The sequence below is a fragment of the Callospermophilus lateralis genome, chromosome 1, assembly GCF_048772815.1.
Source record: "Callospermophilus lateralis isolate mCalLat2 chromosome 1, mCalLat2.hap1, whole genome shotgun sequence".
Lineage (NCBI taxonomy): Eukaryota > Metazoa > Chordata > Mammalia > Rodentia > Sciuridae > Callospermophilus > Callospermophilus lateralis.
Genome location: NC_135305.1, coordinates 57,357,681 through 57,382,312, shown reverse-complemented (window position 1 = coordinate 57,382,312; position 24,632 = coordinate 57,357,681). Strand labels below are relative to the sequence as shown.

The following is a 24,632-nucleotide window of genomic DNA, read 5'->3' as shown; positions in this document are numbered from 1 at the left end:
CTGATATTTCCCATGGCTGTGCCCAACCTCTGCCTCTAGGAAAGGGGACCTGAGAAAAGGGCTTCCCAAACTTCTGAATTCCTCCAAAGACAGAGGTAAGTGAAGGTGTATCCCTCAGATTCAGGGAATATATTCCAAAATGCCTTTATGGAGGTTTTTGTCTTCCTGAAAATTTTATGTGAATTTTCTATTCTATTCCATAATATTTTGGTGTCTGCTTGTTCCTTTGGAGGTGTATCCTTTTCCAAATCTTTGAGTAAAATGCATGCTGCACTATAGAGATTGCACAGCACTGTATTTATCCTCAGCTCTGGGCAACCTGGCAGTCATATACCCCAGGGGTTACTCCTGTCTGGATGAGAAGCACAGTCTTGTGAGAGCAGAACATTGGGGCAGAATTGGTGCCAACTCCAGTCTTTGTTTAGGGTCTGGCATTCAGGGCCTGAATAAGTTCGGCACATGCATGGTATATAGTTAAAAGGAAATCTGAGATCTATGAATCATTTACAAACAAGATATCATTTCTTATTTTTTCCTGGGACATATAGTTGCTATTTGGGGGCATGGGTTGGCAAGAAGAGGGTAGGAAAACAGGAGAGGGACCCAGGGCTACAACTAAAACTCAGGCCTCTCTTTATTATGAACTCTGTAGAGATGGCCAGAGAGTTCCACTAGGCAAAACTTCACATGCAACCCACCTGGAGGAGACATGGTCGGGCAGCTGGATGGTGATTCTCTTCCAACTGGAGCTGTTGACGGCATTGTAGATGGTGGCTTCATGGAACTGGAAAGGGGAACAGCCAATGCTATTTGAAGAGGAAGGAAGGCATTGGGTCTGAACCAGCTGCCAGGAATCAGACCTGCAGAAACCAGAAGAGTTGCATTAAGCAAGTCATAAGAGAATTTTGTAACTAATTGAATGTGAAGGTAATGCTTTGGATTACCTTCACATTAAAGTGAAGCCTCCTGTTTCATAAACATTTATGATTAGAGATCACAAAAGGAAAAATTGAAAATAATTTCTCATAAGAAATATTCTGACTCTTCAAAACTACGCTGATACATTCACAAATAACAGAATAAAATAATAGCATGCATGACAATGAGATCTATCTAGTCCCAAGGTAAAATGTACTATATCAGACTTTTATTCACAAATGCTAATATGCTTTAGGAGATGTGACTTTCACTGAAGCATATGTAGATCATTTATTGGTTAAAAATTTTCTTAAGGTTGATTGAAAATGACCAACATGAATAAAACAGTTCTACTCTGAGAAAAAAATTTGGTGTCCTACTAATTTTAAAATATAAAGTTTCTTGGCTGTTGATTTTATTGGTTTGAAGAGAAAACTTGAAGATGTGTAAATTTTATAGAAAGGAAATCTGTATGAAAATACATATGAACTGTCCATTTTAATACATAAGATTCCTTCACTGTAAGCAGCTGCTTTAAAAGTCGATAAGCATTTGAATTGTGTATTTAAATTTGGAAAATATTTAACATTATTTTGACTAACCTTGCATCCTTTGTGTATTCCAACATCACAGAATGAAGGTCACCACAGGAAGTGGCTTCACAACCCACTACAATCTAAAGCAAACACAAAGAGTCAATATACAGGCAAGACTAAATAATATCTAATATCATTAATTAGAAATCCCATCTCTCTCCATCACAATTCTGATAGGCAATCAAGAAATATTCAGAGACGGTTTTATAGAGCAGCTGCCAGGACACAGAAGGTTCATTCTTTTGAGTTCTGTTAAAGATATGCACTTTTCCATTAAGACGGGAATTTAGGATTTTATAAGGAACTATTTCAACTAACTTGATTAGGTAACATATTAATTTGGCTAAAAAGAAAGTAATGTTAGAATTTATGGAAAAGAATTAAAAACATTAATGCTTTGAAACATTTTCACTGGTATCCTAATTTTGTTGATGCTACTGTTAAATATTTATTTGGATTCAAAGTAGAAAATTTTAATTACTTAATATTCATTCTTAGGGATTTTTCCTTTTCCATAAGAATAAAATCTTCCCAGATGATGTGAAATCAAGTGGTTGAATCATTAATAATGCATAAATGCTATAAAAATTTGGTGATTCAAATTTAAGTCCTAATAATCTATTTAATCATTAAATCCTATTTCATTGCTGATATTAGGGAAGATGAGTACTAAAAATTCCAGACTATACACTCCTGAGTAAAACAACTCTGACTTCAAAAGGGAGAGTAAGAAACAATGTAATAGGAATCATAAATGATATAAGTAAAATGCTGTGGTACTTCATAGAAAGGAATAATTGTATTTGATTAGATGGATTAGAAAATAATTTATTGAATAGAGTGCATGTGAGCTGCCCCTTGAAGAATGGGAAGAGTCTGAAAGATAGACAGGAGAAAGATATTTGGGTGGAAGAATGAGTGTTAGCAGACACAGAAGTGCAGATCACAGAACATAGTGTGTTTGGACCTAAGTGGAGAGTATGTGGGATGTTGGGAGACAAGGTTAGAAAGATCAGTTGAATTTGGAAGAACATGAGTTGTAGTGTAAGGCATTTGATCTTAATTTTGTATGCAATGCAGCGTCATTGAAGGTCTATGAGGAGTGGACGGATGAACTCAGCTGTAAATGTCAATCACACTTTGGTGTCAAAGTCAGGAGTGGAGAGAGGCTGGGTGTAAAAAGAGTACTTAGTGGACAGTGGACTTAGGACAAGAATGGAGCGGTGAGAGTGCAAACAGAAGATTCCATAGAAGCTAAGAATATTGTAAATTAGAATGAGAAGGGTACAGGAATTGATTAGCTGTGAAAAGTGACTAGTCAAAGACTAATATTTCAAGCTAGTTTCTAGGTGAAAGGTGCTGTCATTAACAGAATAGAAAAACCAGAAAGAGGAGTTTTATGGGGAAGGGAGATATTAAGTTGACTGTTAGACAAGTTAAGTTGAGGTGCTCATTAGAAAAAGCAGAAACATGTAGATGCTATTAGAAATATTAAATTAATTGTTAGTGAGCCAAAGACAGATAATGCAGATTTGAGATCTACTCTTCAGGTTATGAGACTTGAGGCTAGAGGAATGGATAACATTCCCAGCAGTGCCAATGTGTATGGAAGAGAGAAGAAATCTGAGATGCATTGAGAAATGCTGGCATTTAGAGGGCTGAGGGAAGAAAAGCAAAAAAGGAGACAGAAGTAGATTCCAAAGAGCGGGGTGCAGTGGCACATTCCTGTAATTCCAGAAACTCAACTCAGGAGACTGAGGCAGGAGGAATCACAAGTTCAAAGCCAGCCTCAGCAACTTAGAGAGGCCCTAGGCAACTTAGTGAGGCTCTGTCTCAAAATAAAACATAAAAAGCACTGGGGATGTGACTTAGTTGTTAAGCACCCTTGGGTTCAATCTCTGGTACTCCCCTCTCCCCCCCCCCCCAAAAAAAAGTAGAGATAAGACAATCAGCAGTGAAGCCAAGGACAAAGAGATTTCCACAGTCTGGAGAGGTGAGGACTACAGTGTCAAATGGTTCAGAGGAGAGGAAAGATGAGGAATGGAGGAGAGCTATGGGATGCAGCATAGAAAGTCTATGGTGACTTTGAAGAATACAGGGTTTATTTATTTCTCTCTCTCTGTTCTGTAGTGCTGGGGATGGAAACTGCAGCCTCATGCGTGCACTCTACCACCACTGAGCTACATCCCCAGCCCACTGAGGGATGCAGTTTTTGAAAGATACAGTGATATTTAACTTATTTCTGGGGACAAACTTTCTTTTAAACAAATTGACTTGGGTTAGAGACAAAAATTACAAATCTCCTTCAGTTCTAGATTGACAGAAGCTCCAAAAGAGAAGCCCCCATCAACTCAATCAAATGTGATGCCTTTGATATGGGCCACAGTATGGGAACTGGCTGAGGACAAACTTTCACTCTTAAGGAACATCCTGGAAGTAGGGGTGGTGTAACACTGGATATGACCTTCATGCCACTAAAGCTAACAGTCCTGAGGGAGCAGTGGCATTGGGGAGCTTTCTCATCTTTTAGTCTCTGAAAGAGAGTTTAACAGTGCCAAGGCAAAAAGCAAATGCTTTTTTTTCTTCCTTTTTTTTTGGGTATCAGGGATTGAACTCAGGGGTACTTGACCCCTAAGCCAAGTCCCCAGACCTGTTTTGTGTATTATTTAGAGACAGGGTCTCACTGAGTTGCTTAGCGCCTCATTTTGTACTGAGGTTGGCTTTGAATTCGCAATCCACCTGCCTCAGCCTCCTGAGCTGCTGGGATTATAGGCATGCGCCACCGTGCCTGGGGCAAATGCATTTTTATCTCTGCTAATAAAGATTCTTACTATTAATCACTACTGTAGTAAAATCTTCTTAAATAAGGGAATTCAAATAAGTGATGTCCTTAAAATTATCTAGTTATAAACTGCATTTTTGTAGTGCTGTTTTTAAAAACTGTGTTTTGAAATGGAGAGACATTAATTGCTATTACTCTTTCTTTCTATTAATTACCTGTTCTGCCTTCCCTTCTCTCTCTCTCTACAAATAAAATATGCAGCTAAAAAGATTTGAAAGTTCCCTCTTGTTCCCATTAGCTCCAACTGGGCTAATGTACAGGTTTGTGAAGTCAGAGACAAGGGGAAACTGAAGGATATACTGAAAAAAAGTGGACCAAGAAGCAAATGATCTGAGACACATGACAGGCATGGAGTGGAGGAAAGACAAGGAGAGAACTGGGCAACATAGGAGAGTCTCAGAGCGAGAAGTAGGCAGAGACGCTTACTTGAGCTTTTTATTTATAAGGTCTGGGAAACTGAAATCAAGATTACATCTATGGGATACACTACAGTTATACTTCTTGCTACTTCCCCGACATGTTCAGAGATTCTGTCTATGCTTAAATCATCAAACTTGAGCAAAGACCTTTGTGAAAGATTACCTCCTTCATTCACAAGAGAGTCTTTATTAATGAATGAAATCAATCGTTTCCTTATAGCTGTCCAAATAAAACTTCTCCCCCAACCCCCCAGTACAACACTCCCTTCTGTTTTGAAGAGCCACTTTCCCTTACTTTAAACTGCATCATGTATCCTGGTTGTATAATGAGTTCCCGGGAGGAGAGAGCATTGTGAGTCTTGTCCTTCTTTTTATTTGGCCAGTAGAGGTGGAAGGATGGATTGCCACAAAATCCTGCTGTCCTTACTGCATTAGGGTAAAAACTCCAGTTTTCTTCATGGGAAGTGCCTTCTGTTAAGGCAAATTGGAAGCAATACGGCATATTATTTTCTTGAACTGATTGGTTTTATTGCTGAATCATGTTTATGATGTAACATTTTGCTTACTCCTTAGGATTTATTTTATTTAACTACTTAAATATATATAAATTCAAGGTGAGGACTCAAATTTAGGAAAAAATACTGAATGCTAATATAATGATTACCCCACTTTTAAAACATAATTGCCTTTCTGGGTAATTTGCATCATTACAAAACTCTTCTTGGTAGACTGTTTAAGCCATTGCAATATGTATCTCTGTGATACAGAAATTACTCAAGGAACTAAAATTATTTTGGGGCATTATAATTCCAAATTACATTTGAAACAAGACATGTTACTTTTTGCAGGGTTTATTAAATTATCAGCTGACATGTGAACCAGCAGTCAACTCTAAATGTTTATAAACCACTGGGTACAACCACAGTGAACATTTGTTGAGCAGGGGTATGTGCTAGGTTCTCTTCTAAGTTCCTTTCATGAATGACTCATATGAAGACATAAGAACATAAACTGCTCACAGAGAAAACTGTTTGATGCCTTGTTTCTTACCATCATCAAAAGTGTCCACCAATTGACTCGGATTGATTTCTGCCCCACCAATCAAAATGTTGTCTAGCGCCCACTGAGCGCGCTCCACTCCAGAGACCACAATTCCATTGCTGATCACAAAAGGCTGCCACCAGCGAAGTCTAGTGGTGTTGGTGAGGGCATCTTCGGGAAGAAGTATGTAGTCGTGTCTAACAGAAATATATTTCTGGAAATCCATCTCATGGAGCAAAGTCCAAGTAATTCCTATAAATATAAACATACCAACAAAGTAACTTACCTGGAAAAATAAATCCCATAAATCACCAGTGTACTGCAGATACTACACTCTTCAATTAGGAAATGCAAATTGATTTTGCTGACTTTAAGGTAGTTATTCACCACTTATAAACACTGTTTCAATATGAGGTTGGTGATATGAGGGGAAGGATATTTAAAAATACTTGACCAAAATGAATATTAAAGTAAAAATGACTTATTTTCTGCTTTTAAAGTTTAGTTCTGATTCTTTTTAGGCATTATTTCTCATAAACTATAAGACACATTCATGTTTCTATGACAATAACTTCTAGTATTTAAAAAAACATAGCTATTATAATTCTATGGCACTTATAGTTAGTTGGACTAGTATGAAGTTTATTTTTTCTTGTTGTTTTTCTGGTAATGGGAATTAAACCCAGGAATTCTATACCTCTGAGCTACATCCCAGCTCTCTTTTTTTTTTTTTTTTTGAGATGGGGCCTAAGTTTCTGAGGTCGGTCTCAGTCTTGTGACCCTTCTGCATTAGCCTCCCAAGACTCTGAAATTGGGAGCTAGAGACATGGGTCAGTGGTAGAGTACTTGCCTGATATGCAGAAGGCCCTGCATATCAATTGCAGCACTATAAACGAAACAAAAGTCTCTGGGATTACAGGTATGTGCTATTGCACTGGCTTAAGGTTTGCCTCTTACTGTTTGAAAAGATGAAATGTTAAATTACTTAAGAAGATATCATTTGAAAGGCTAAATACTTTAGATTCCTCTATCAACTAGTTATTCAGAATGATATGTGTTTGCTATAGCATGTTTTCTAAAGACCTCATGGTATTGCTGGTCTATTACTTAGCTACTCCAGAATAATAAAACAGAATTTTGTTGAGCAGAATAATAAAACAGAATTTATTCTATGACAGACTCATGAATTCAGAATATTTTCAGTGCTAGTAATGAGTTTTTCTTGTAGATCTCTGTAGCATTTACGATTTGCTTATTGACACAAAAGTTTTAAACATGCTTTAAAATGTTTAAAAATTATCTTTTGCTTGGAAAAGCACATTAGATTTTATTAATTATGTCACTTATAAGCAAGTTTTAGTTAAGCTAGTGGGGATTTTCTTCATTAATAAAGTTTGGAGTTTATTTTTTTAATGTGATTTCTCTCTTGATTCCTTTTTTCGGTAGATTCTGCCTAATACAGAAGTCACATGCACGGAACATGTAATGGGAGCAAGATCTTTAGCTTTTTCTTTGTCACTCTTTAGATTGCCATTGTGAGCAAAGCTTTGCTGAGATGTTTCTGAAGGATGTTGGATGGAATTTGGGAATGTGCTTGAAGATGTGGCATTGGTCCCTGAAACCTGCCTCCATCAGTGGAGTAGTCCAACAGCACGCCTTCCTTCCGGCAGATGGGCCGATGGCAGGAGGTCATGTTGTTCTCACTACCGATGCGTCCCCAGTATTGCAGGAATCTAAATGCAAGCACATATTCTCTATCAGAATAAGGAATTAGAACACACTCTGCTCAAATTCTAGATAACAATTTCTTCCACAGGTGTTCCTTGTTTGGGGGCCAATTTGCTCTGTTGCAATAAAAAAAAAAATAAAACATTGACTTACTTTGCACCTCTGAGATCCAAATCTTGAGTAATAGCTTGTCTCACAGTGGATCCCCCAAAATAGAGTGCAGTGTCTTCAGCAAGAATTCCACATTCAGTACAAGTACTTCCACCTTCTAAGGACATCCATAAGTCAGGCTTGATTTCTTCACTGTCAAAGCGCTCCTTCAGGAAAGTCTGAAAAAATAAGTAAGTGGAATTTGCTTAAGAAAAAAAAAATACAGATAATACCCATAGAATACTTAAGACAATACAGAGTTAATTGAATTTAAAACAAATAGGAGCTGATTTCAATGCTTTACCAAAGATATTTTAAAAAGCCAACAGGATATCTCCACAATTTTCTTTTCCACCATATATTGAAGATCATTATAACTGCTTAAATAATGCTTAATAATTAGAAAGTAAAGTCTAGATAAAAATCTCAAACAATTGTAATGTCAACTACAGTAACACTCCCATTTGTAAAAATTTACTCAAGTGCATACTCCAAATACATATATTAATTTACATAGCATACAGAAGTACTGTTGTAACTTATTATTATATTATTAAAAATGTGTAAAAATAAAAATTTAGAAAAATAAAATATAGGCAGACTTTTATGCTTTCCCCTCAACATTCTCCAGTGGGTTGTCCTGGAGTGTGTGGCCCCTGACTTCAGAGACTCCTTAGGCAGCCAGAACCCTTCAACTTCTAGCATTCAGTGAATCTAGAATCTTCTATGGTTAGGGAAGGACATTTGAAACCAAAGCTTTCTGTTTAAAGTTAAAAGAAACTTTAGAATTAGAAGGCCATGGGACATACTTTTTGCATGTTTTATCAGAGCCAAGTTGCAGGGTGATGGGGAGAAATACTTGAAACCTAAAATAAAACATTTTCCCTGAGTTTCTGGCTTATCTTTTTAACTAAAAATGATCAACAACTAGGAATCGTCTATTTTCTAAAGAGACTTTATTCCAAAGAGTAATAAAGGTACACAGCTACATTTTATGCCAAATTAGCTTATTCCCTCATATCATTGCCAAGATTTTCTTTTTATTTTCTTTCTGTTCACAGTACATTCATTTTGTCCATAATTTAATTTTTCATTCAGTTGACATATATTTTTTTTTTTTGGTACCAGGGATTGAACCAAGTGTTGCTTAACCACTGAGCCACATCCCCAGTCATTTCTTTCTTTTTTTTTTTTATTTTGAGACAGGGTCTCTAAGTTGCTTAAGGTCTTGTTAAATTGCTGAGGCTGGTCTTGAACTTGTGATCCTCCTAAGATGCTGGGATTATAGGCATGTGCCACTATGCCCAGTGAGATAATTTTTTTTAAATGATGAAAACATTTAATAAAAACTGTTTGCTAGAGTTGTGATTTCAGTAATTGTATCCAGAAAAAGACCCTCTTTTTCCTCAAACTTAGAACACAGTCAGCTCTATAATTAAAGACATGCCATCACATGTCAGTTTTACTTTATTCACTAAGGGTGACAAATGAACATAATTTTTATAAATGAAGGTGTATATGAAAAAGCACGAGTTAGAAGAAATGAGTGGTTGACTGTCCAGATTCTCATTAGAAGGGTATGAATCAGAATTCACCATTTAGATTTGTGTAATTTCTTATCCAACCTAGGAATACTAATGAAATTGGCATGTTTCTCATGTGGTAACTCCATTTGTTAACAATGGACTAACATCTTCAGACATAAGTGAGCATCGTTTCAATTTTAATTTTAATATTTTTCAATTCCAAAGTTGTGGAAGTACTGGAGGAAACAAAAATGACAGAACAGGCTTTGTTTACATCGTCTGCCTCTCAGTTGTTGGATTTTAATCACTTGTGCTTTATCGCTTAGCCATTTTTCTGTTGCCATAATGATGAATGCTTTATGCTTATTTGCAGAAATAAAATGTGTATATGGCAACTGTGTTGAGCAACTGTGTTTGTTTTGCATGTTAAATAATTATGGAATAGCTAACACCTCCAAAAATGACCTTTTTATTTTTTATATACAACCTCATTTCAGCAGTCAACAAACCAAAACACGGAATTTTCTGAACTAAAATTCATTTAATCCTGCTTGAAAATTTGATCTTTTGTGATAATATGTCTATATTATTTGCTTTATTTAACAACAATAACAACAACAGCCCTATTCAAATGGTTGCATTAATTGAAAAAAAATGAGGCTTAAGAAAGAATTCACTATTGATTTTAAATTAAGCTTTTTTTTTTTTTTTAAAGAAACCTGCTCCCGCTTTTTGGGTGACTGAGGCAGAAAGATTGTAAGTTTGAGGCAGCCTCAGCAACTTAACAAGACCCTAAGCAACTTAGTGAGATAGTGAGACTCTATCTCAAAATAAAAAATATAAAAGTACCCCTAGGTTCAATCCCTGAAAAAAAAAAAAGAAAACAAAGTGTTCATCTTCTTTAACCCATATAGTCTGACTTATTTTATGAATTGCATAAATTGTTGTTCCTAATATTCTTGTATCTAAGATTAACCTAAGACATACTTTTTAGTTTCTGCCCAAAGGATTTATTTCCTGGGTTACCCAAAGAATCTTGTGTTAGATCAATAATCATACACATAAACTGATTCCTAGGTATGACCTCTAATGCATATAAATGCTTCTGTAGGGGCTTTGACATTACCTTCAGAGTGTGAGTCAAGTAGCAGTTGGGCCCAGAGTATCCTGGATCACAGATGCACTGCTCCTTTAAGCAATCTCCATGACCCCGGCAGTTGTCCAAGCATCCAGGGCCCAGGTAGAAATTATCGATTGCCCACTGCATATCTGAGTACTTCTGATAGAACCTAAACCTTACTGGACTATTGACAAAACAAAAGTTAATTTTTTAAAGTCAATTATTCTGCATATATAGTTAGTACTGGAGGAAAAAAAAAACATTTAAGAATCTCTCGCTAGATGAAATGAGTTAATAAAAAAACTTTTCTGACCACAATTTTCTGTTTCTAGTCATGGAGCTGTAAAGCTGGTTTCTATTAAATTTTATAATATCTGAGCAAACCTGCAAAACAAAATGAAATCAGTGTAATCTCCATGTGAGCAATAGGAATGTTTTAAAATACAGAGCTATAGCTTCCATAGATCAGGTTTTCATGAACTGCAGTTCAGTGGTTGTGAGGCAACTTAGAGTCACTGATTACATTTCTGAACTTGTACAGAAGGAGAGCGAAGCCTTTCACAGAGCTCGCCACATATCACACAGCCCTCAGGCAGCCGGAAAACGGCAACTTCTGAGTTCCCTGAAGATGATCAATATTCTCAGAGTAACTATGCTAATTAGAAAAGGGTTATATTAAAGGTTAATTTCCCTGAGATTTTAAATTTTATCATTGTTCTTCTTTGTCTTCTGTGGGTAAAACAAGGCTCACAATTAACCCTGTATTAAAATAAGTCACACAATTTTGGTTTAAAGAGTACAAAGTGCATGAAAGAACTTTCTGGGGTTATGTAAATGTTCTGTATCTTGTTTTATGTGTAACATGGGTTACACAAGAGTAAAAGCTCATTGATCTCAACAATTAAGATGTCTGCACTTTACTGGATGCAAATTATATCTCATTATAAAGAAAAAAAGGGAGAGAGAATGGGATGGGGAAACAAGTGAGTACTGAGGTGTTTCCCAGCATCCATTTCATCCCGATGATTCATATGAGATACCATTGGATTATGAATTCTCTAACTGTTGAATGGCTCAGGAATAGGCTAATTTGTACCAATGGGATGCAAAGAGGTACTCATTCTGGATCTACTGGAGAGTAAAGCATCTCTCTTTCTCTCCCACTGGACATAGGAAAGGAAGCATTCTGCTCCTGTTTTTGGTTGTCATCTTGTGTTCAATAGTAGAATCAGGCTGGGTGCAGTGGTGCACGCCAGCAGCTTGGGAGGCTGAGAAAAGAGGATTGCAAGTTTGAGACCAGCCTCAGCAATTTAGCGAGGCCCTGAGCAATTTAGAGAGATGCTATTTCAAAATAAAAAACAAAAAGGACCGAGGATGTAGCTCAGTGATCAAGCACCCCTGTGTTAAATCTTCAGGACCAAAAAAGAAAAGAAAAAGTGTAATCAGCCTGAGAGCTGAGTATGACACCATTGCTGTGTACAGAGGAGCAAAGAACAAGGGAATAAGAAAGAATAGTATCCTTGAAGACATGTTGAACTTGCAAATCAACCAATCCCAGTGTCCATTTATCATTGGATTCTTTCATCAAAGATAAGACAAATTTCATTTCTAATTAAGCCAATTTGAATTGGTTTTAAAATTTTTGTTACTTGTAGTTGAAAACATCCTGATTTAGTTTCCTAGCATGCTAACTGATTCATTCCAGAAAATGTATTCCAGGAAGCTGTGAGTGGTCATATAGTAAGTGATAACTACAGGACACTGGAAAAGCTGTGTGTATGCACATTATTCAAAAGCTCTGTATGTTCTGGTCATATATCACAATCTGTTTCACAAGAAGGCTTTTCATTTAGCTAGACTATATGATTAATTTAGTAGAGGTACACTTGTCATTTTGTTTAATGTGTCTCTTGTCTTAATTTTATAGAAGGGAACTCTTGGAATTACCTTAAATTAACATATCCACAGACTTTCCAGAGCATGGTTTGACCACTCTGGCTCACCACTGCTCCAAGCTAATTACTTTTCACTGCAGGTGCGGAACACAATATTTTCATAAGAAAAAAAATGGAACCTACAAGCCAGACTTGTACAAATAGCACAAAGAGTTAGGATTTGCAGTTTGCCCTATTATGGATGTAGAAAGCATATGTGCATGGTGGACTACAGTCCACAAGGTCAATAAGGTCACATACACCTTTTCATCTGGCTCCAAGGCCATCAGTATTGCTATTTCCAAGTGATGATAGTGTGGAAAATGGAAGGATATGCCAAGGATAATTTTCTCAAGTATGAGGATTGCAACTTGAGGTCTCGTGAAGTCAGCTCATCATGGAAGTCACTGATTAGAGCACCCTAAGATTTAGGGATGTTGAGAACACTTTCCACACAATTACACATAATTTCTGACTTGATGACAGTGTTCCTAATCAACTGCTGGATGTGATGCTTGAATTCAGTCTTGAATTTACATTTTCCACTTACTTTCCCACAAGGCTTTCAGGAAGTGGGTAGGTGATCCTTTTCCACCCTTTAGTTGGAAAGAATACAGATGGCTGAGACACACTTCCAGAGCATTTTGGGTCAGCAGGTAAGCACTGAGGGACTAGATAATTCCAGCTCACACCAAAGTCAGTAGAATATTGCACATGAATTTGATTCTGGGCAATTTTTTCAGATACTTTGCATCCAACAGAGATCTAGTAAACAGAAAATCAAAAGAACATCAAGATCATCAAAACCGTATTACATATTTCTGCTCCAAGGACTTGGCTGCAAGAAAGCTGCTAAACACTTGGTATACACCATACTGTATTTTCAGGTTCATTACTTGTTCTGCTAATGGACAGGGGAGGTGGACAAGTTGCCCAAAGTGACAAATTATAGAAAGTGCCAAATGTATTGTGTAGGGGGTTTGGAGAGAAGCTGAAACCTGTGCTTTTGCCATGCTGGCTGATTGCCTTGAAAGGCCTGGGTTATTCTTACAAATTGTTTTGTTAATGTCCTGGCACTTTTATTTGGCAGAATACTTGACCAAGAAGGATTGCTAACAGCTTTACCAATTTTATTATTTTGTCATACAATTTATGACTCTCAATAAATCACTTTTGACTGTAAGTTACATGCATGAAGGAGAATAGAAGTTACTTTTAATAAAGCACAGCACCCTTCATTTATGGAGACAGCCATAATGTGATTTTTTTTCCCTAAAAAAAGTGAGATTTAGGTAGACCAAATAAATCAGTTGACAAAAAACCTTAACCAAAATCTTGGCCAAAGTTGATCCTGGCATGAATTCTACTCATGCTTGTTTTCTATAATTTCCTTCCTCTTGAAACATCCAAATGCTCTTGTAAAAGAAAAGAATAACCATTGGAACCTCCTCTTAAGGGGTTAGGTATATAGTGATTTAAGTCAGGGAGTTGGAATCAGTATCTTACATTTTTATTATCAATATTTTGTTCTATCAGTATTTAATCCTGAGCAGAAACACAATTACTCTTATGAAAGATTCACCTTGAAATAGTTCAGAAATGAAATATTTGTAATCACTAAGCAATATATAGGTGAGTTGTATGTTACCTAAATATTAAATTTTAGTTTTCAAGCTATGTATTAAGTCAATGAACTATTAGGTGATCTTTGTCTCTATGATGTTTTTGATTGGTTATATTGCTTAAGTATGGTTATTTATGTAATCAAGGCCATGACGTTTTCACCTTGAATTGCATAATCCAGCCTTCAGTGGGAGTCAGGTCATGGGTCACTGCATATACTTCTCGTCCATCATGACTGCCACAGATCATGACACCGTCAGGAGAGTCACAGAACCTTTCTACTGTGCAATCATCATGGAATAGCCAATGTTCATTCACTTAAAAAAAAAAAAAAGAAAAATCTTATGACAAAAATGCTTTAAGTAAATTTTCACTTTAAGCAAGATTAAGAATTATTTTCTTCAGTCATAACTAACATTTTTATTTCAGGTACGGCTGCAAGAATTAGAATTATTTTAAGTAAAAGCCTCTCTCACATACAGTATGTAACATACAATCCCACTAATGTAAATATACTGTTTTTTGGAACATGGATAATGTGATTACTGAGATATACACACTATCTTTTTTAGTACACAGACAAGTATAAGTAATGGAATTAGTCTACACTTGCAAAGAAAAAGAGCAGATTTGTATTGTATGTGTTGCAAGTGAAAAATCAAAGGGAAATATTTATCTAATTTTTTGACAGATTTAACTTTGTAAGCAGCATCTGAAAAAGAGAAAGAATTTTTAGTAAAATGATGGGGAAGAGAGTTAGTTGCTTCTACTTGAACTCTAGTAGTATTATCTGTGTAGTTAGAAAGATAGTAATAAAATTTTTCTGAAGCCTTATTGAGGTATAAATGAGGCTCAAACATTGTACACATTTAGTATATACATAAGTTGATAAGTTCGGATATACTCACACATATGTAATACCATCACAATTACCAAGATAAACATACCATCACTTTCAAATATTTATTTATGTTCTCTTGTTTGTGTGTGTGCATTGCATGTGTATGTGTTTTCTTTTTGAATAAGAAGATACTGTATGAGATCTATCCTCAACATATTTTAAGTGCACAATATCATATTCTTAACTGTTGGTAGTGTGTTGTACATAATATATAATAGGACATATTCATCTATATAACAGAAACTTTATACCCATTATATGTGATTCTCCATTTCCCCCTTCCCCAGATCCTGGAAAAAACCCTTTTTACTGAAATAATTTTGGGGAGAGGGCCCAGAAAATTTTTGAGAAAAAAGTATTGTACAGTTTGTTATAAAGACTACTTTTAATTCTGAACTGTGAAGCTATACTTAATTTGGCAAAAACTAAGATTATTTTAGAAACTCAGATTATCTCTAAAATAATGCTATTATAAATCTAAGTCAACAATGTTCTTCAAATTTGAATACTTAGGTATGTATTTTTAAGTATTATAGTTATGTCTTTAAATAAATCTTGATTCTTCTTCTAAACCAGATCAACAGTAACTTTTTGAAGAAAGGTAATCAAAAGAAAAATAAACAAAAACAAAACAAAAACTGATGGGATAGATTTGGAAGACTCTAAAGTAAACTTTAAATAGAAAGACAATGAATTGATTAGTCCAGAATACATCTTATGTGTTGAGTCTTTTTCTCTTAAACACACACACATACCTCTCACAATTTTCTTTCTCTTTTGGAAGAGGTGTAGGTGTTTTTACTAATTTTTATCCCAGAATGATTAGAAATCAAACATATCATAAATTTCATCTAATGATATACTTTGATCTTAGAGGTCCAACTTTTCTCTAGAAGTTTCCTGTTAGCCCTACATTTACAATGGAGATGAACAAGTATAGCTGGAAGTTTGGGGCCAGGATACAAGCAGCAGAGTCAGATGGCCTCAGAGGATCCAGAGAAGAGACCAAGCAATTTCATTGTAATTCAGGCTTCACCCATGGTGTGTCTGTTTGATTTTGTCTGAGCATAACATGTGCCTGTAGAACAAGCAGCTTATCTCTGGGATTCAAATGGCTACTGCAATATCCTTATCTGTGTCTCCACTATGAGGGATTTGGAGACACATTTAATCCTACATCACAGATACAGGACTGAAGAGTCAAAGTGCACAGAAATTTGAATTCCAATTAGAATACTCTGAGCCAGTTTATTCTATGGTACATATTTCATTTTATGCTAGAACTCTGCAATCCCGATGAAAGAGGATTAATCAACTAACTCAGCAATCTCTTCTGCAATATCAGAAACTATTCTGTAAGTAGATGTTCCGGTTTTTAGGAATACCATTTTTTGTAAGACAGACAGGAGCCAGAAAATTTGTTCCTTCAATTGTATATCACCAATTAATTCTAAAGTAAAAATCACGAGTAAGGTACTTGAAAAATTAGTCTGTATTTGCTTTTATTCACATAGAAGCAGTGTTAAAATTATTCTCAGATTTTTAAACTCCCTAATGGAAATCATTGCACAGGGAAAAATAAATGAGTTACTTAGCAAAGTTCTCAGTTAGATTTACATAAGCAAATCTTAATAAACTTCTTAAGAGAATAAGACTATTTGCTAATGATGAGGGACATTTTAAACTTTTTCTATTTGCAAGTGTGGTTTTATTGTAAATATTTGCAGTTACACCATAGTGCTACATGTTATACTAATAAATGAGATGAAATTAATTAACTTAAATATTCAGCAACATCAAAGGAATAAACTATGATTAAATATTATAAAGCTATTAAAATTTTATTTTAAAAATGTTCTTAAGGACATGAGGAAAAAAATCAGCATTCAATTCTAAATGAAAAGGGCAGGTTACAAAATATATGTATGATTTGATTATAATTTTGTTATGTTTACATAAAGACAAAGGAAAAATGATACTCTGAGAAAATATGCTGAAATATTGATAATGATTGTCCCCTAAGTGATATTTATTTTAATTCTCATGATTTTCTGCATTTTATCAATCTCACACTTAGAACACACATTGTTTTTACAATAAAGCATTAATAATTAAGTATTTTAAGTATTTAAAACTCCACACATTTCAAATTTTTTTCCCTATATAAATAAGCATCATTCCCCTGGAAGATTCTTCCCAGTTTTATTATTTTAAAATTATCCATGTTGTTATGCTAGAACTGAATATAAAACATGATCCCTCTGTGTGCATAGCTATAGTGATGTGTATCTAAATTTACCATTTAGATACATTTGCAGGGTTAGTATGAGATACATAATTAAAGATCACTACTTTTTATGAAAATGCTGTTTTCTGTAGTATAACCAAAGCACAGCAAAGGCACCTACTTAATACATAACACCACTTAACATTACTAGAATGGTATGAAATAAAAAGAAAACAATAGGGCTGGAGAAATTGTAGCTCAGTGGTAGAGCACTTGCCTAACATGAGTGAGGCACTGGGTTCAATCCTCAGCACCACATAAAAATAAATAAATAAAATAAAGGTGTTGTGTCCACTTATAACTAAATTTTTTTTTTTTAAAAAGAAAACAATACATTACACATGAGAAAAGTATTTAGAGGTCCTTCCTAGTGTTCAGTATCACTGAACTGCCCCAATTGAGAAGGAAGGATAACAGGCAGGACCCAGGACAAGCAAAACCTGGGATTCTTTCTGAAATATGAAAGTAACAAATGTGTCCGTCAGACACATTTTATCTTTGGATATTAAAACAAGTAGCCAGGAAATATTGGCTTTCTACTGAAAGTGGAAAACAGAAAATATAGAAATGAAAATATTCAAAGAAGAGAAAATTACTGTTCATAAAATTATAAAGTACTATTTATGTATTTATTTTAAATGTTTATTTATAATTTTTTTAAAGAGAGAAAGAATTTTTTAATATTTATTTTTTAGTTTTCGGTGCACACAACATCTTTATTTGTATGTGGTGCTGAGGATCGAATCCAGGCCGCACGAAAGCGCTACTGCTTGAGCCACATCCCCAGCCCCAAATATTTATTTTTTCCATTCATTTAGTTTTTATTTTTTAAAATTTTTTAATGGGTGCTGAGGATTGAACCCACTCATGCTAGGCGAGCACTCTACCGCTGAGCCGTAATTCCAGCCCCCAAAGTGCTATTTATTAAAATGCACTAGCCAGCTTGAATGAAAGAAAAGATTGAGTTACAATGTCAACTGGGAAGGTTGTGAGGAGCAAAGGATGACAACTTTTCCCTGTTTCTGCACCACCTGGGCAGCTGAAAAGGTCCACATTTTTTTTTTTTTTAATTTTTCAGTTGTAGATGGACACAATATCTTTATTCTATTTATTTAGTTTTATGTGGTGCTGAGGATCGAACCCAGTGCCTCACATGTGCTAGGCAAGCACTTTACCACTGAGCCACACCCCCAGCCCCCACATTTCACTCTTTAGAGAAGACCCACACAAATTACTGTGTGTCCACTGTAGTTTATTTAGCATTAGTGAACAGTACCTGAAGTTTTGTCCTCCATAAACATGTCGAAAGCAATTCTCCCAACAGGGCCTGCGTCTGCCGGGGAGCGCTCATGCTGGGGTACTGGAGCACTGCTGAAGGTGTCCAGCATGACAGTCCTCTGGTCAGCAGAGCCTGAGATGAGGACATTGTCAATAGCCCAGTCATTCTGGTCCAGGCCATCGTGTCGTGGTTGCCACCAGCGAAAGCGAGTAGCAATCTCTTTAGCATCAGGAGGGAGAAGGATATTCACAAACCTATGAGAAAAAGATGGTGGTAGGAAAACCCTTGTCACATATATGAGTAAAACACAAGCAACCTGTGATAGATATTTTATGTCACATGGCAGGCGAGATAGGAGAGGGCACTAGATAAAATAAAAGCCACAATTAACTGGCTTGATTTTACAGTCTTGGTAGTCACTAAATTGAGGAAATAGAATGTGAACAAATGTAAGCATCCTGGAACTCCCCACTTACTTGAACTGTCTGTGGCAGGCTTGGAGGGACTCCACAGGGTTTTGAATACCTGGGGTATCTGTAGGCCTACAATATGGCACATTAGTTGGCACAGCCAATATTGAGGGTTTTGCCCCTGTCCCCAAAGGGTGGTACAAATGTCTCTTTCCCTTGGCATTTTGTGTTCATTCTAGTCCCCTGAGTGCCAGCAACTGGATTGGAATATGGACACTGGATTGTGACAGGATGTTTGAACTCTCAGGTGTATACTATCAGGTGTCTGAGTTATAGACACACATTGTTTGTATGCTTTTTTTTGATATTTATTTTTTAGTTGTAGATGGACACAATACCTTTATTTTATTTTTATGAGGTGCTGAGGATAAAACCCAGTGCCTCATGCATGCTAGGCAAGCGTTCTACTCCTGAGCCACAACCCCAGCCCTGTTTGTATGATTTATCAAAAACATTCTATGAAGAAATACCGAATGAGAAATGAGCTAATAATAAGCCAGCCTGGCATACTCTTCTTGACTTAGTCACCAAAGACAAAGAGATACATAGGTTTGTGCTCCCACATGAACTTCTTATTAGTTAGAAATAAGGTTTTGAAAAATCCTCTAATCAAAATATGCATTAAAACTCACAAAAGCATCAAACCCTTTTAAATGTATATTCACAGCTCATAAAGTCTGTTGTGGAAAATAGTTTCCTTAGGTTTACTCTCCTCTGCATAAAGGATCATTCCTTTCTTTAATCTATGCTAATCTAGCTTTCTTTAATTTCAAAGGCCGCCTTTCAGTGCTCCTGGGTGGGACCAACCAGCTGAAGTCCATCCCAAGAAGAACCCCCATCTGAGATCTTCAGTGGCAGTCACTTGAATTTGCCTTTCACACTAAAGAGGTTTCATGACATTGGTTTTGTTTACATGGTATCATCTTGTATTTTTTATTTTTTCCTTCCTCTCTTTTTTATGTCTTCTTTGAGATTACAGTGCCCAGGATAATCGGCAGTATTCCAGTCATGAACCAACGAAGAAGATTCATCAAAGCTAGGAAGCTTTTATTGGGTTTCTAACACTATGATTTTAAATACTATTTTGATTTCCCCTATCATTTTGTATACTCTTTGGATCATGGCAACCTAATGGGTATTGATATCAGGGAAGAAAAGTACAGTGTGGATTTTAGACCCTTACCTGTGTTATTCCTGCCAGTGTAGAGACATCAGCCTCTAGGCAGAGTCCTCTACAAAGTTCATTTCCTCATGCTTCTCATCTGCCACCTTCCATTTGTGTATGTGTGTGTGAACACCTTGTGACGTCTTCTTATAATATACCCCACTGATTCAGCACATTTAATTAACATTTTCAAATACATTAATAATATCGGAAATCTACCAGCTTCTGGGGGGGATTTACAGTAGTACTTCTTTATCTGGAGCAATGATTTTTCCCCCCATATATTTGGTTTTTAGTTGTAGTTAGACACAATACTTTTAATTTACTTATTTATTTTTATGTGATGCCGAGGATTGAACCCAGTGCCTCACAGGTGCTAGGTGAGCGTTCTGCCACTGAGCCACAACCCCAGCCCTGGAGCAATGATTTTTTAAAAAATATTTTCTCTGTCCTGTTTCTAAATTAGTTTTCTTTCTCTGATAAATCCTTAACCACATTTAAAAAATTTCTGGGGTAGAAAGTTATTTAAGACTGCTTGAAAGTCTAAATAAATCATGACCACAGTTCCCACCTTGGTCAATGTGTTTCTCCTTCAGAGAACTAAGTAGATCAGATGGAATGTTTCCATCCTGTAGAAACACAGCTCCCTCTCCCTGTGCTTATGCTGCTGAAGTGTTCATGCTTCAGATTCAATAAAATCCTCCCCAAAGACCAGGGAAACAGATTACTTGACTTGTGTATTATCTCCTCTTAATAGGTGAGTACATTTTTTTTTTTACACTGTTACACTGTGTACCACTTAGCTTGCAGTTGGAGTCCTTAGTTGATTTGCAACTTTAATTTAAAATTAAAAGGATTTAAAATTTTGCTTGTAGAGATTGCTGGTATTTCTTCCATTACCCTTATATTTTTTCTTCCTCCAAATAGGAGCCAATCTTTTTATCAAGATGACTAGTTCCCCAGAATAAAGACAAATCCAGCCTTCCTTGCATCTGAGTGTGGTTATGTGACTAAATTCTAGGAATGAGAATGGAAGTATGTGCTACTGTTAGGAAGTGGCTCTAAAGAGACAGCATATCCTTCTTGCCCCCTCATCCTTCCTGCTGCCTGGAACGTGAAGGAGCTCACTGCCCTTTTGAATTATGAGATCAAAGTCACACTATAAGTGTAGCAGAACAAGAAGATAGAAGGAATCGGGGTCATTGCTGCTTGTGGAGCCCCCACAGCAGCCCTAGGCTACTTTTGGGGGGATTTACATGAGAGCAATAAATTTTTGTTCAGGTTATATTGGTGGAACCTATTCTTAACTGATATATTGAATTTAAATAATCATTTATAAATTTTTTATTTTATTCAATTTTTAACCTATATCTGGCTTGTCATATAGTAAGAGACTATCTTTTTTTTATTAGTGCATTATAGTTATGCATACAGTTTCATTTAACATATTCATAAACATATATCACACAACTTGCTCCACTTAGAACCCCAAATACTTCCCTTTCCTCTCCCCTCTTCCTTCCCTTGATCTCTTTCTCCACTCTATTGGTTTTCCTTCTATTTATTTATTACCCATATGTTTTGTATTTCTTTCTTTTTTTGAAATCAAGGATTGAACCTAGGGGCACTTAACCACTGAGTCACATCCCAAGCCCTTTTTTTTATATTCTATTTTGAGATGGTCTCACTTGTGTTGGGCCTTGCTAAGTCCTGCCTCAGTCTCCCAAGCCACAGGGATTTCAGGTGTGCACCACCCCTCCTGGTTATTATCTGTATTTTTTGATTGGGTTGTATTTCTTTCCTCCTCTTTCTGCCCTTCCTCCTCTCCTCTTCCTCTTCTTTTTCCTTCTACTTTAACGAATAGGCCCTTTTACTTTTTAATAATTACTTCGACCTTTGTAATTGATTACTTTGATTGCTTTTGGCCCTACAATAGTATTTTTTTTCTCCTTTCCCCCCATATGTTTTATTGGTGAATTATAATTATATATAATGGTGGGATTTGTTGTTACATACAAACAATATAAATTTGCTTTTTTTTAAAATGACCCATACGCTGTGTGTTTAGTCAAGGTTGTTTAATAAGGGGTTCTAAAATAGACTCTAGACTTCTTAAGAATGCTTACATCTAATTTTATTTATTTATTTTTTTAGCCCGAAATTCTCTAAAACTGAATGGATACTGTTATTTATTTATTTATTTATTTATTTATTTTTTTTAATGTGAATTGAACCCAGGGATGCTTTACCATGGAGCTGCATCCCTAGACCTTTTATTTTGAACTGGGGATTGAACCCAGGGGCACTCAGCTACTGAGTCACCTCCCTAAATACCTTTATATTTTTTATTTTGAGACAAGGTTTCACTAAGTTGCTTAGGGCCTCACTAAGTTGCTGAGCTGGCCTCAAACTTGCAATCCTCAAGTTTGCAAGCCTCAGCCTCCCAGATTGCTGGGATTACAGGCATGCACCACTATGTTCACCATAACTGTTTTTAAAATAAAAACCCAAACCAGCTATTTATTCAGTCCTGAAACCTTTCTTCATGACAGAGACTGATTTCTAGTAGCTTTGGTGAAGATTTTTGCTCAACAGACTACTTATTAGAGATAAAACAGAACACAAACCCAGGTTTACTGTACTGGTCATAGAAAATTTCCATTAGCAGATTCCAGGTAATGCCTCCATTGATAGAATATTCCAAGAGAACACCTTGGTTACGGTTGTTTGGTGTAATCAGGCATCCATACATGAAGTAAAATTGGATAAACTCCGCATTGGTGAGGTTTAGATCCACAGTGACTAGCAATCGACTACAACCCTATGAAAAAGGAAGAGAATTTAAAAAAATACCGATAAAGAATCTTGATTGCAGATTATAGAATTTCCCTGGTTTCTATCCTTTGTAGTCCAAGTCGTGTCGTGACACTGGTTTTCTTATCATCCTTGTTGCTATGCCAGCTCCTAGCATGGTGCCCAGTGCGTAGTAAATACTCGGCAAACATTTGCTCAACTGTGAGATTTTAGTATTCAAGACTTCCTTACTATATGGAAATTTCAATATTCAATACAGAGGGTCATATATTCTAAGGAGATTTTCTATACATGTGTATTTATCTAAAAGTATATATAAATTTATTTTTTTATTTATCTATTTATTTATGGTACTTGGGACTGAACCCAGGGCCTTTTACACGCTAGCTAGGTAAGTGCTCTACTACTGAGCTACATCCTCAGCCATTTTTAGTTTGAGACAGGGTCTCACTAAGTTGCCCAAGCTGGCCTCAAACTGGTGATCCTCCTGCCTCAGCCCCCTGAATATAGGTGTTACGACTTTACCTGGCTCTTTTTATATATATTTTTAATAAGCAAGGTGAAGGGTGGGGTTAAAGAAACTATTAAATTATCTCTTGTTATTGAATGGAATTTATTACATATATATGTATACATATATACATATATATTAAATGTTTTGTTTAGTTGTAAGTGGACACAATACCTTTATTTTGTTTATTTATTTTTATATGGTGCTGAGGATCGAACCCAGTGCCTCACATGTGCGAGGCAAGTGCTCTACTGCCGAGCCCCAGCCCAGCCCCTACTATATGTATTTTTTAAAAAGGCATCAGCTATTAATGGAATAGCACATTGAAGATAGCTACTTTAATATGAAAATTTTAATGCCTACATTTGAAAATTTTTGTATAATTTAGTTAAATCACAGATAATAGTTGCAACACTTTTTATTTGTAGTAGATTTTAATGTCATCTATATTCATTCATTAATTGATGTCTATAGATAGGTATTTCTTGGTTGAAAATATGTGGAAATCTAGATCATTTAAGAGGTCCACATACTCCAGGAAGAGAATCCTAAACACTGTGTTCTTGATGTTGATGATGATAAAAATCCTATTCACTTGATTATTTTTACTCTTAAGCTAAAATACTTAACACAAATAATACACTTCATTAGGACCAATGCAAACTCAAAGGTAGAGCATGGTAGAAAAAAAATGAGTTAATAGCAAATTTGTTATTTTCAAAAAATTAATTTGCCTGTCTAATCATGATTTTGGAGAAACTGTGTTCTTAAACAAAGTTCATCTTTGGCAGCAAAGGAGAATAATTATAAATTTTCTTAAAGAAAGTTCCCAACATTGCTGCTGTCATTCACAAAATAATATGCTATAAATACAAGAGCCTAGTAATTACCGACAATTATTCTTTCTTGAATAATATCAGGAAGAATTAATTGTTGTTAATACATTCAGGAATCATCAAAGCTCATTTTCCAGATTTTTGGCTCCTTAAATCCCAAATCTGTTGCAAGCTCAAGGGTTTTCAATTAGAGTTCTATCCAGATGGAAGCCCCTGCACACTGTGCAAGTGCTCGCCCTTCCAGGATAGAAATCCATTTAAGTCCTTTAAAAATGTGTACTTAAATATTCCCTGCACTGATACTACTCTGCATAATTAAATTGGCTGAACTGATTTGTGGTAGGAAAATACTGGAAATAATCACCGTTTTCTGATTTGTATACAGTTTCAAGATCAGATCAATGTTGAGCATTTAGGGCAACTAGGATAACTAACCCTCTGCATCTTGATTTACCCATTATACTTCAAAAGA

At 35.8% G+C, this 24,632-nt stretch overlaps 1 protein-coding gene across 2 annotated transcripts in view; it reads right to left on the bottom strand.

Moving 5' to 3' along the window:
- Reln (reelin) overlaps positions 1-24,632 on the bottom strand; it is a 452,906-nt gene that overhangs the window by 17,028 nt on the left and 411,246 nt on the right. For both annotated transcript variants that reach the window (XM_076862447.2, XM_076862444.2), the window contains exons 49-59: positions 22,627-22,820; positions 18,362-18,618; positions 14,060-14,214; positions 12,825-13,039; positions 10,347-10,524; positions 7,698-7,873; positions 7,443-7,549; positions 5,826-6,068; positions 5,071-5,246; positions 1,521-1,594; positions 699-860 (exon numbers count right to left, since the gene is read on the bottom strand). In XM_076862447.2, the coding sequence (XP_076718562.1) occupies positions 699-860; positions 1,521-1,594; positions 5,071-5,246; positions 5,826-6,068; positions 7,443-7,549; positions 7,698-7,873; positions 10,347-10,524; positions 12,825-13,039; positions 14,060-14,214; positions 18,362-18,618; positions 22,627-22,820 (1,937 nt within the window). The remainder of the gene's footprint in view (positions 1-698; positions 861-1,520; positions 1,595-5,070; positions 5,247-5,825; positions 6,069-7,442; positions 7,550-7,697; positions 7,874-10,346; positions 10,525-12,824; positions 13,040-14,059; positions 14,215-18,361; positions 18,619-22,626; positions 22,821-24,632) is intronic.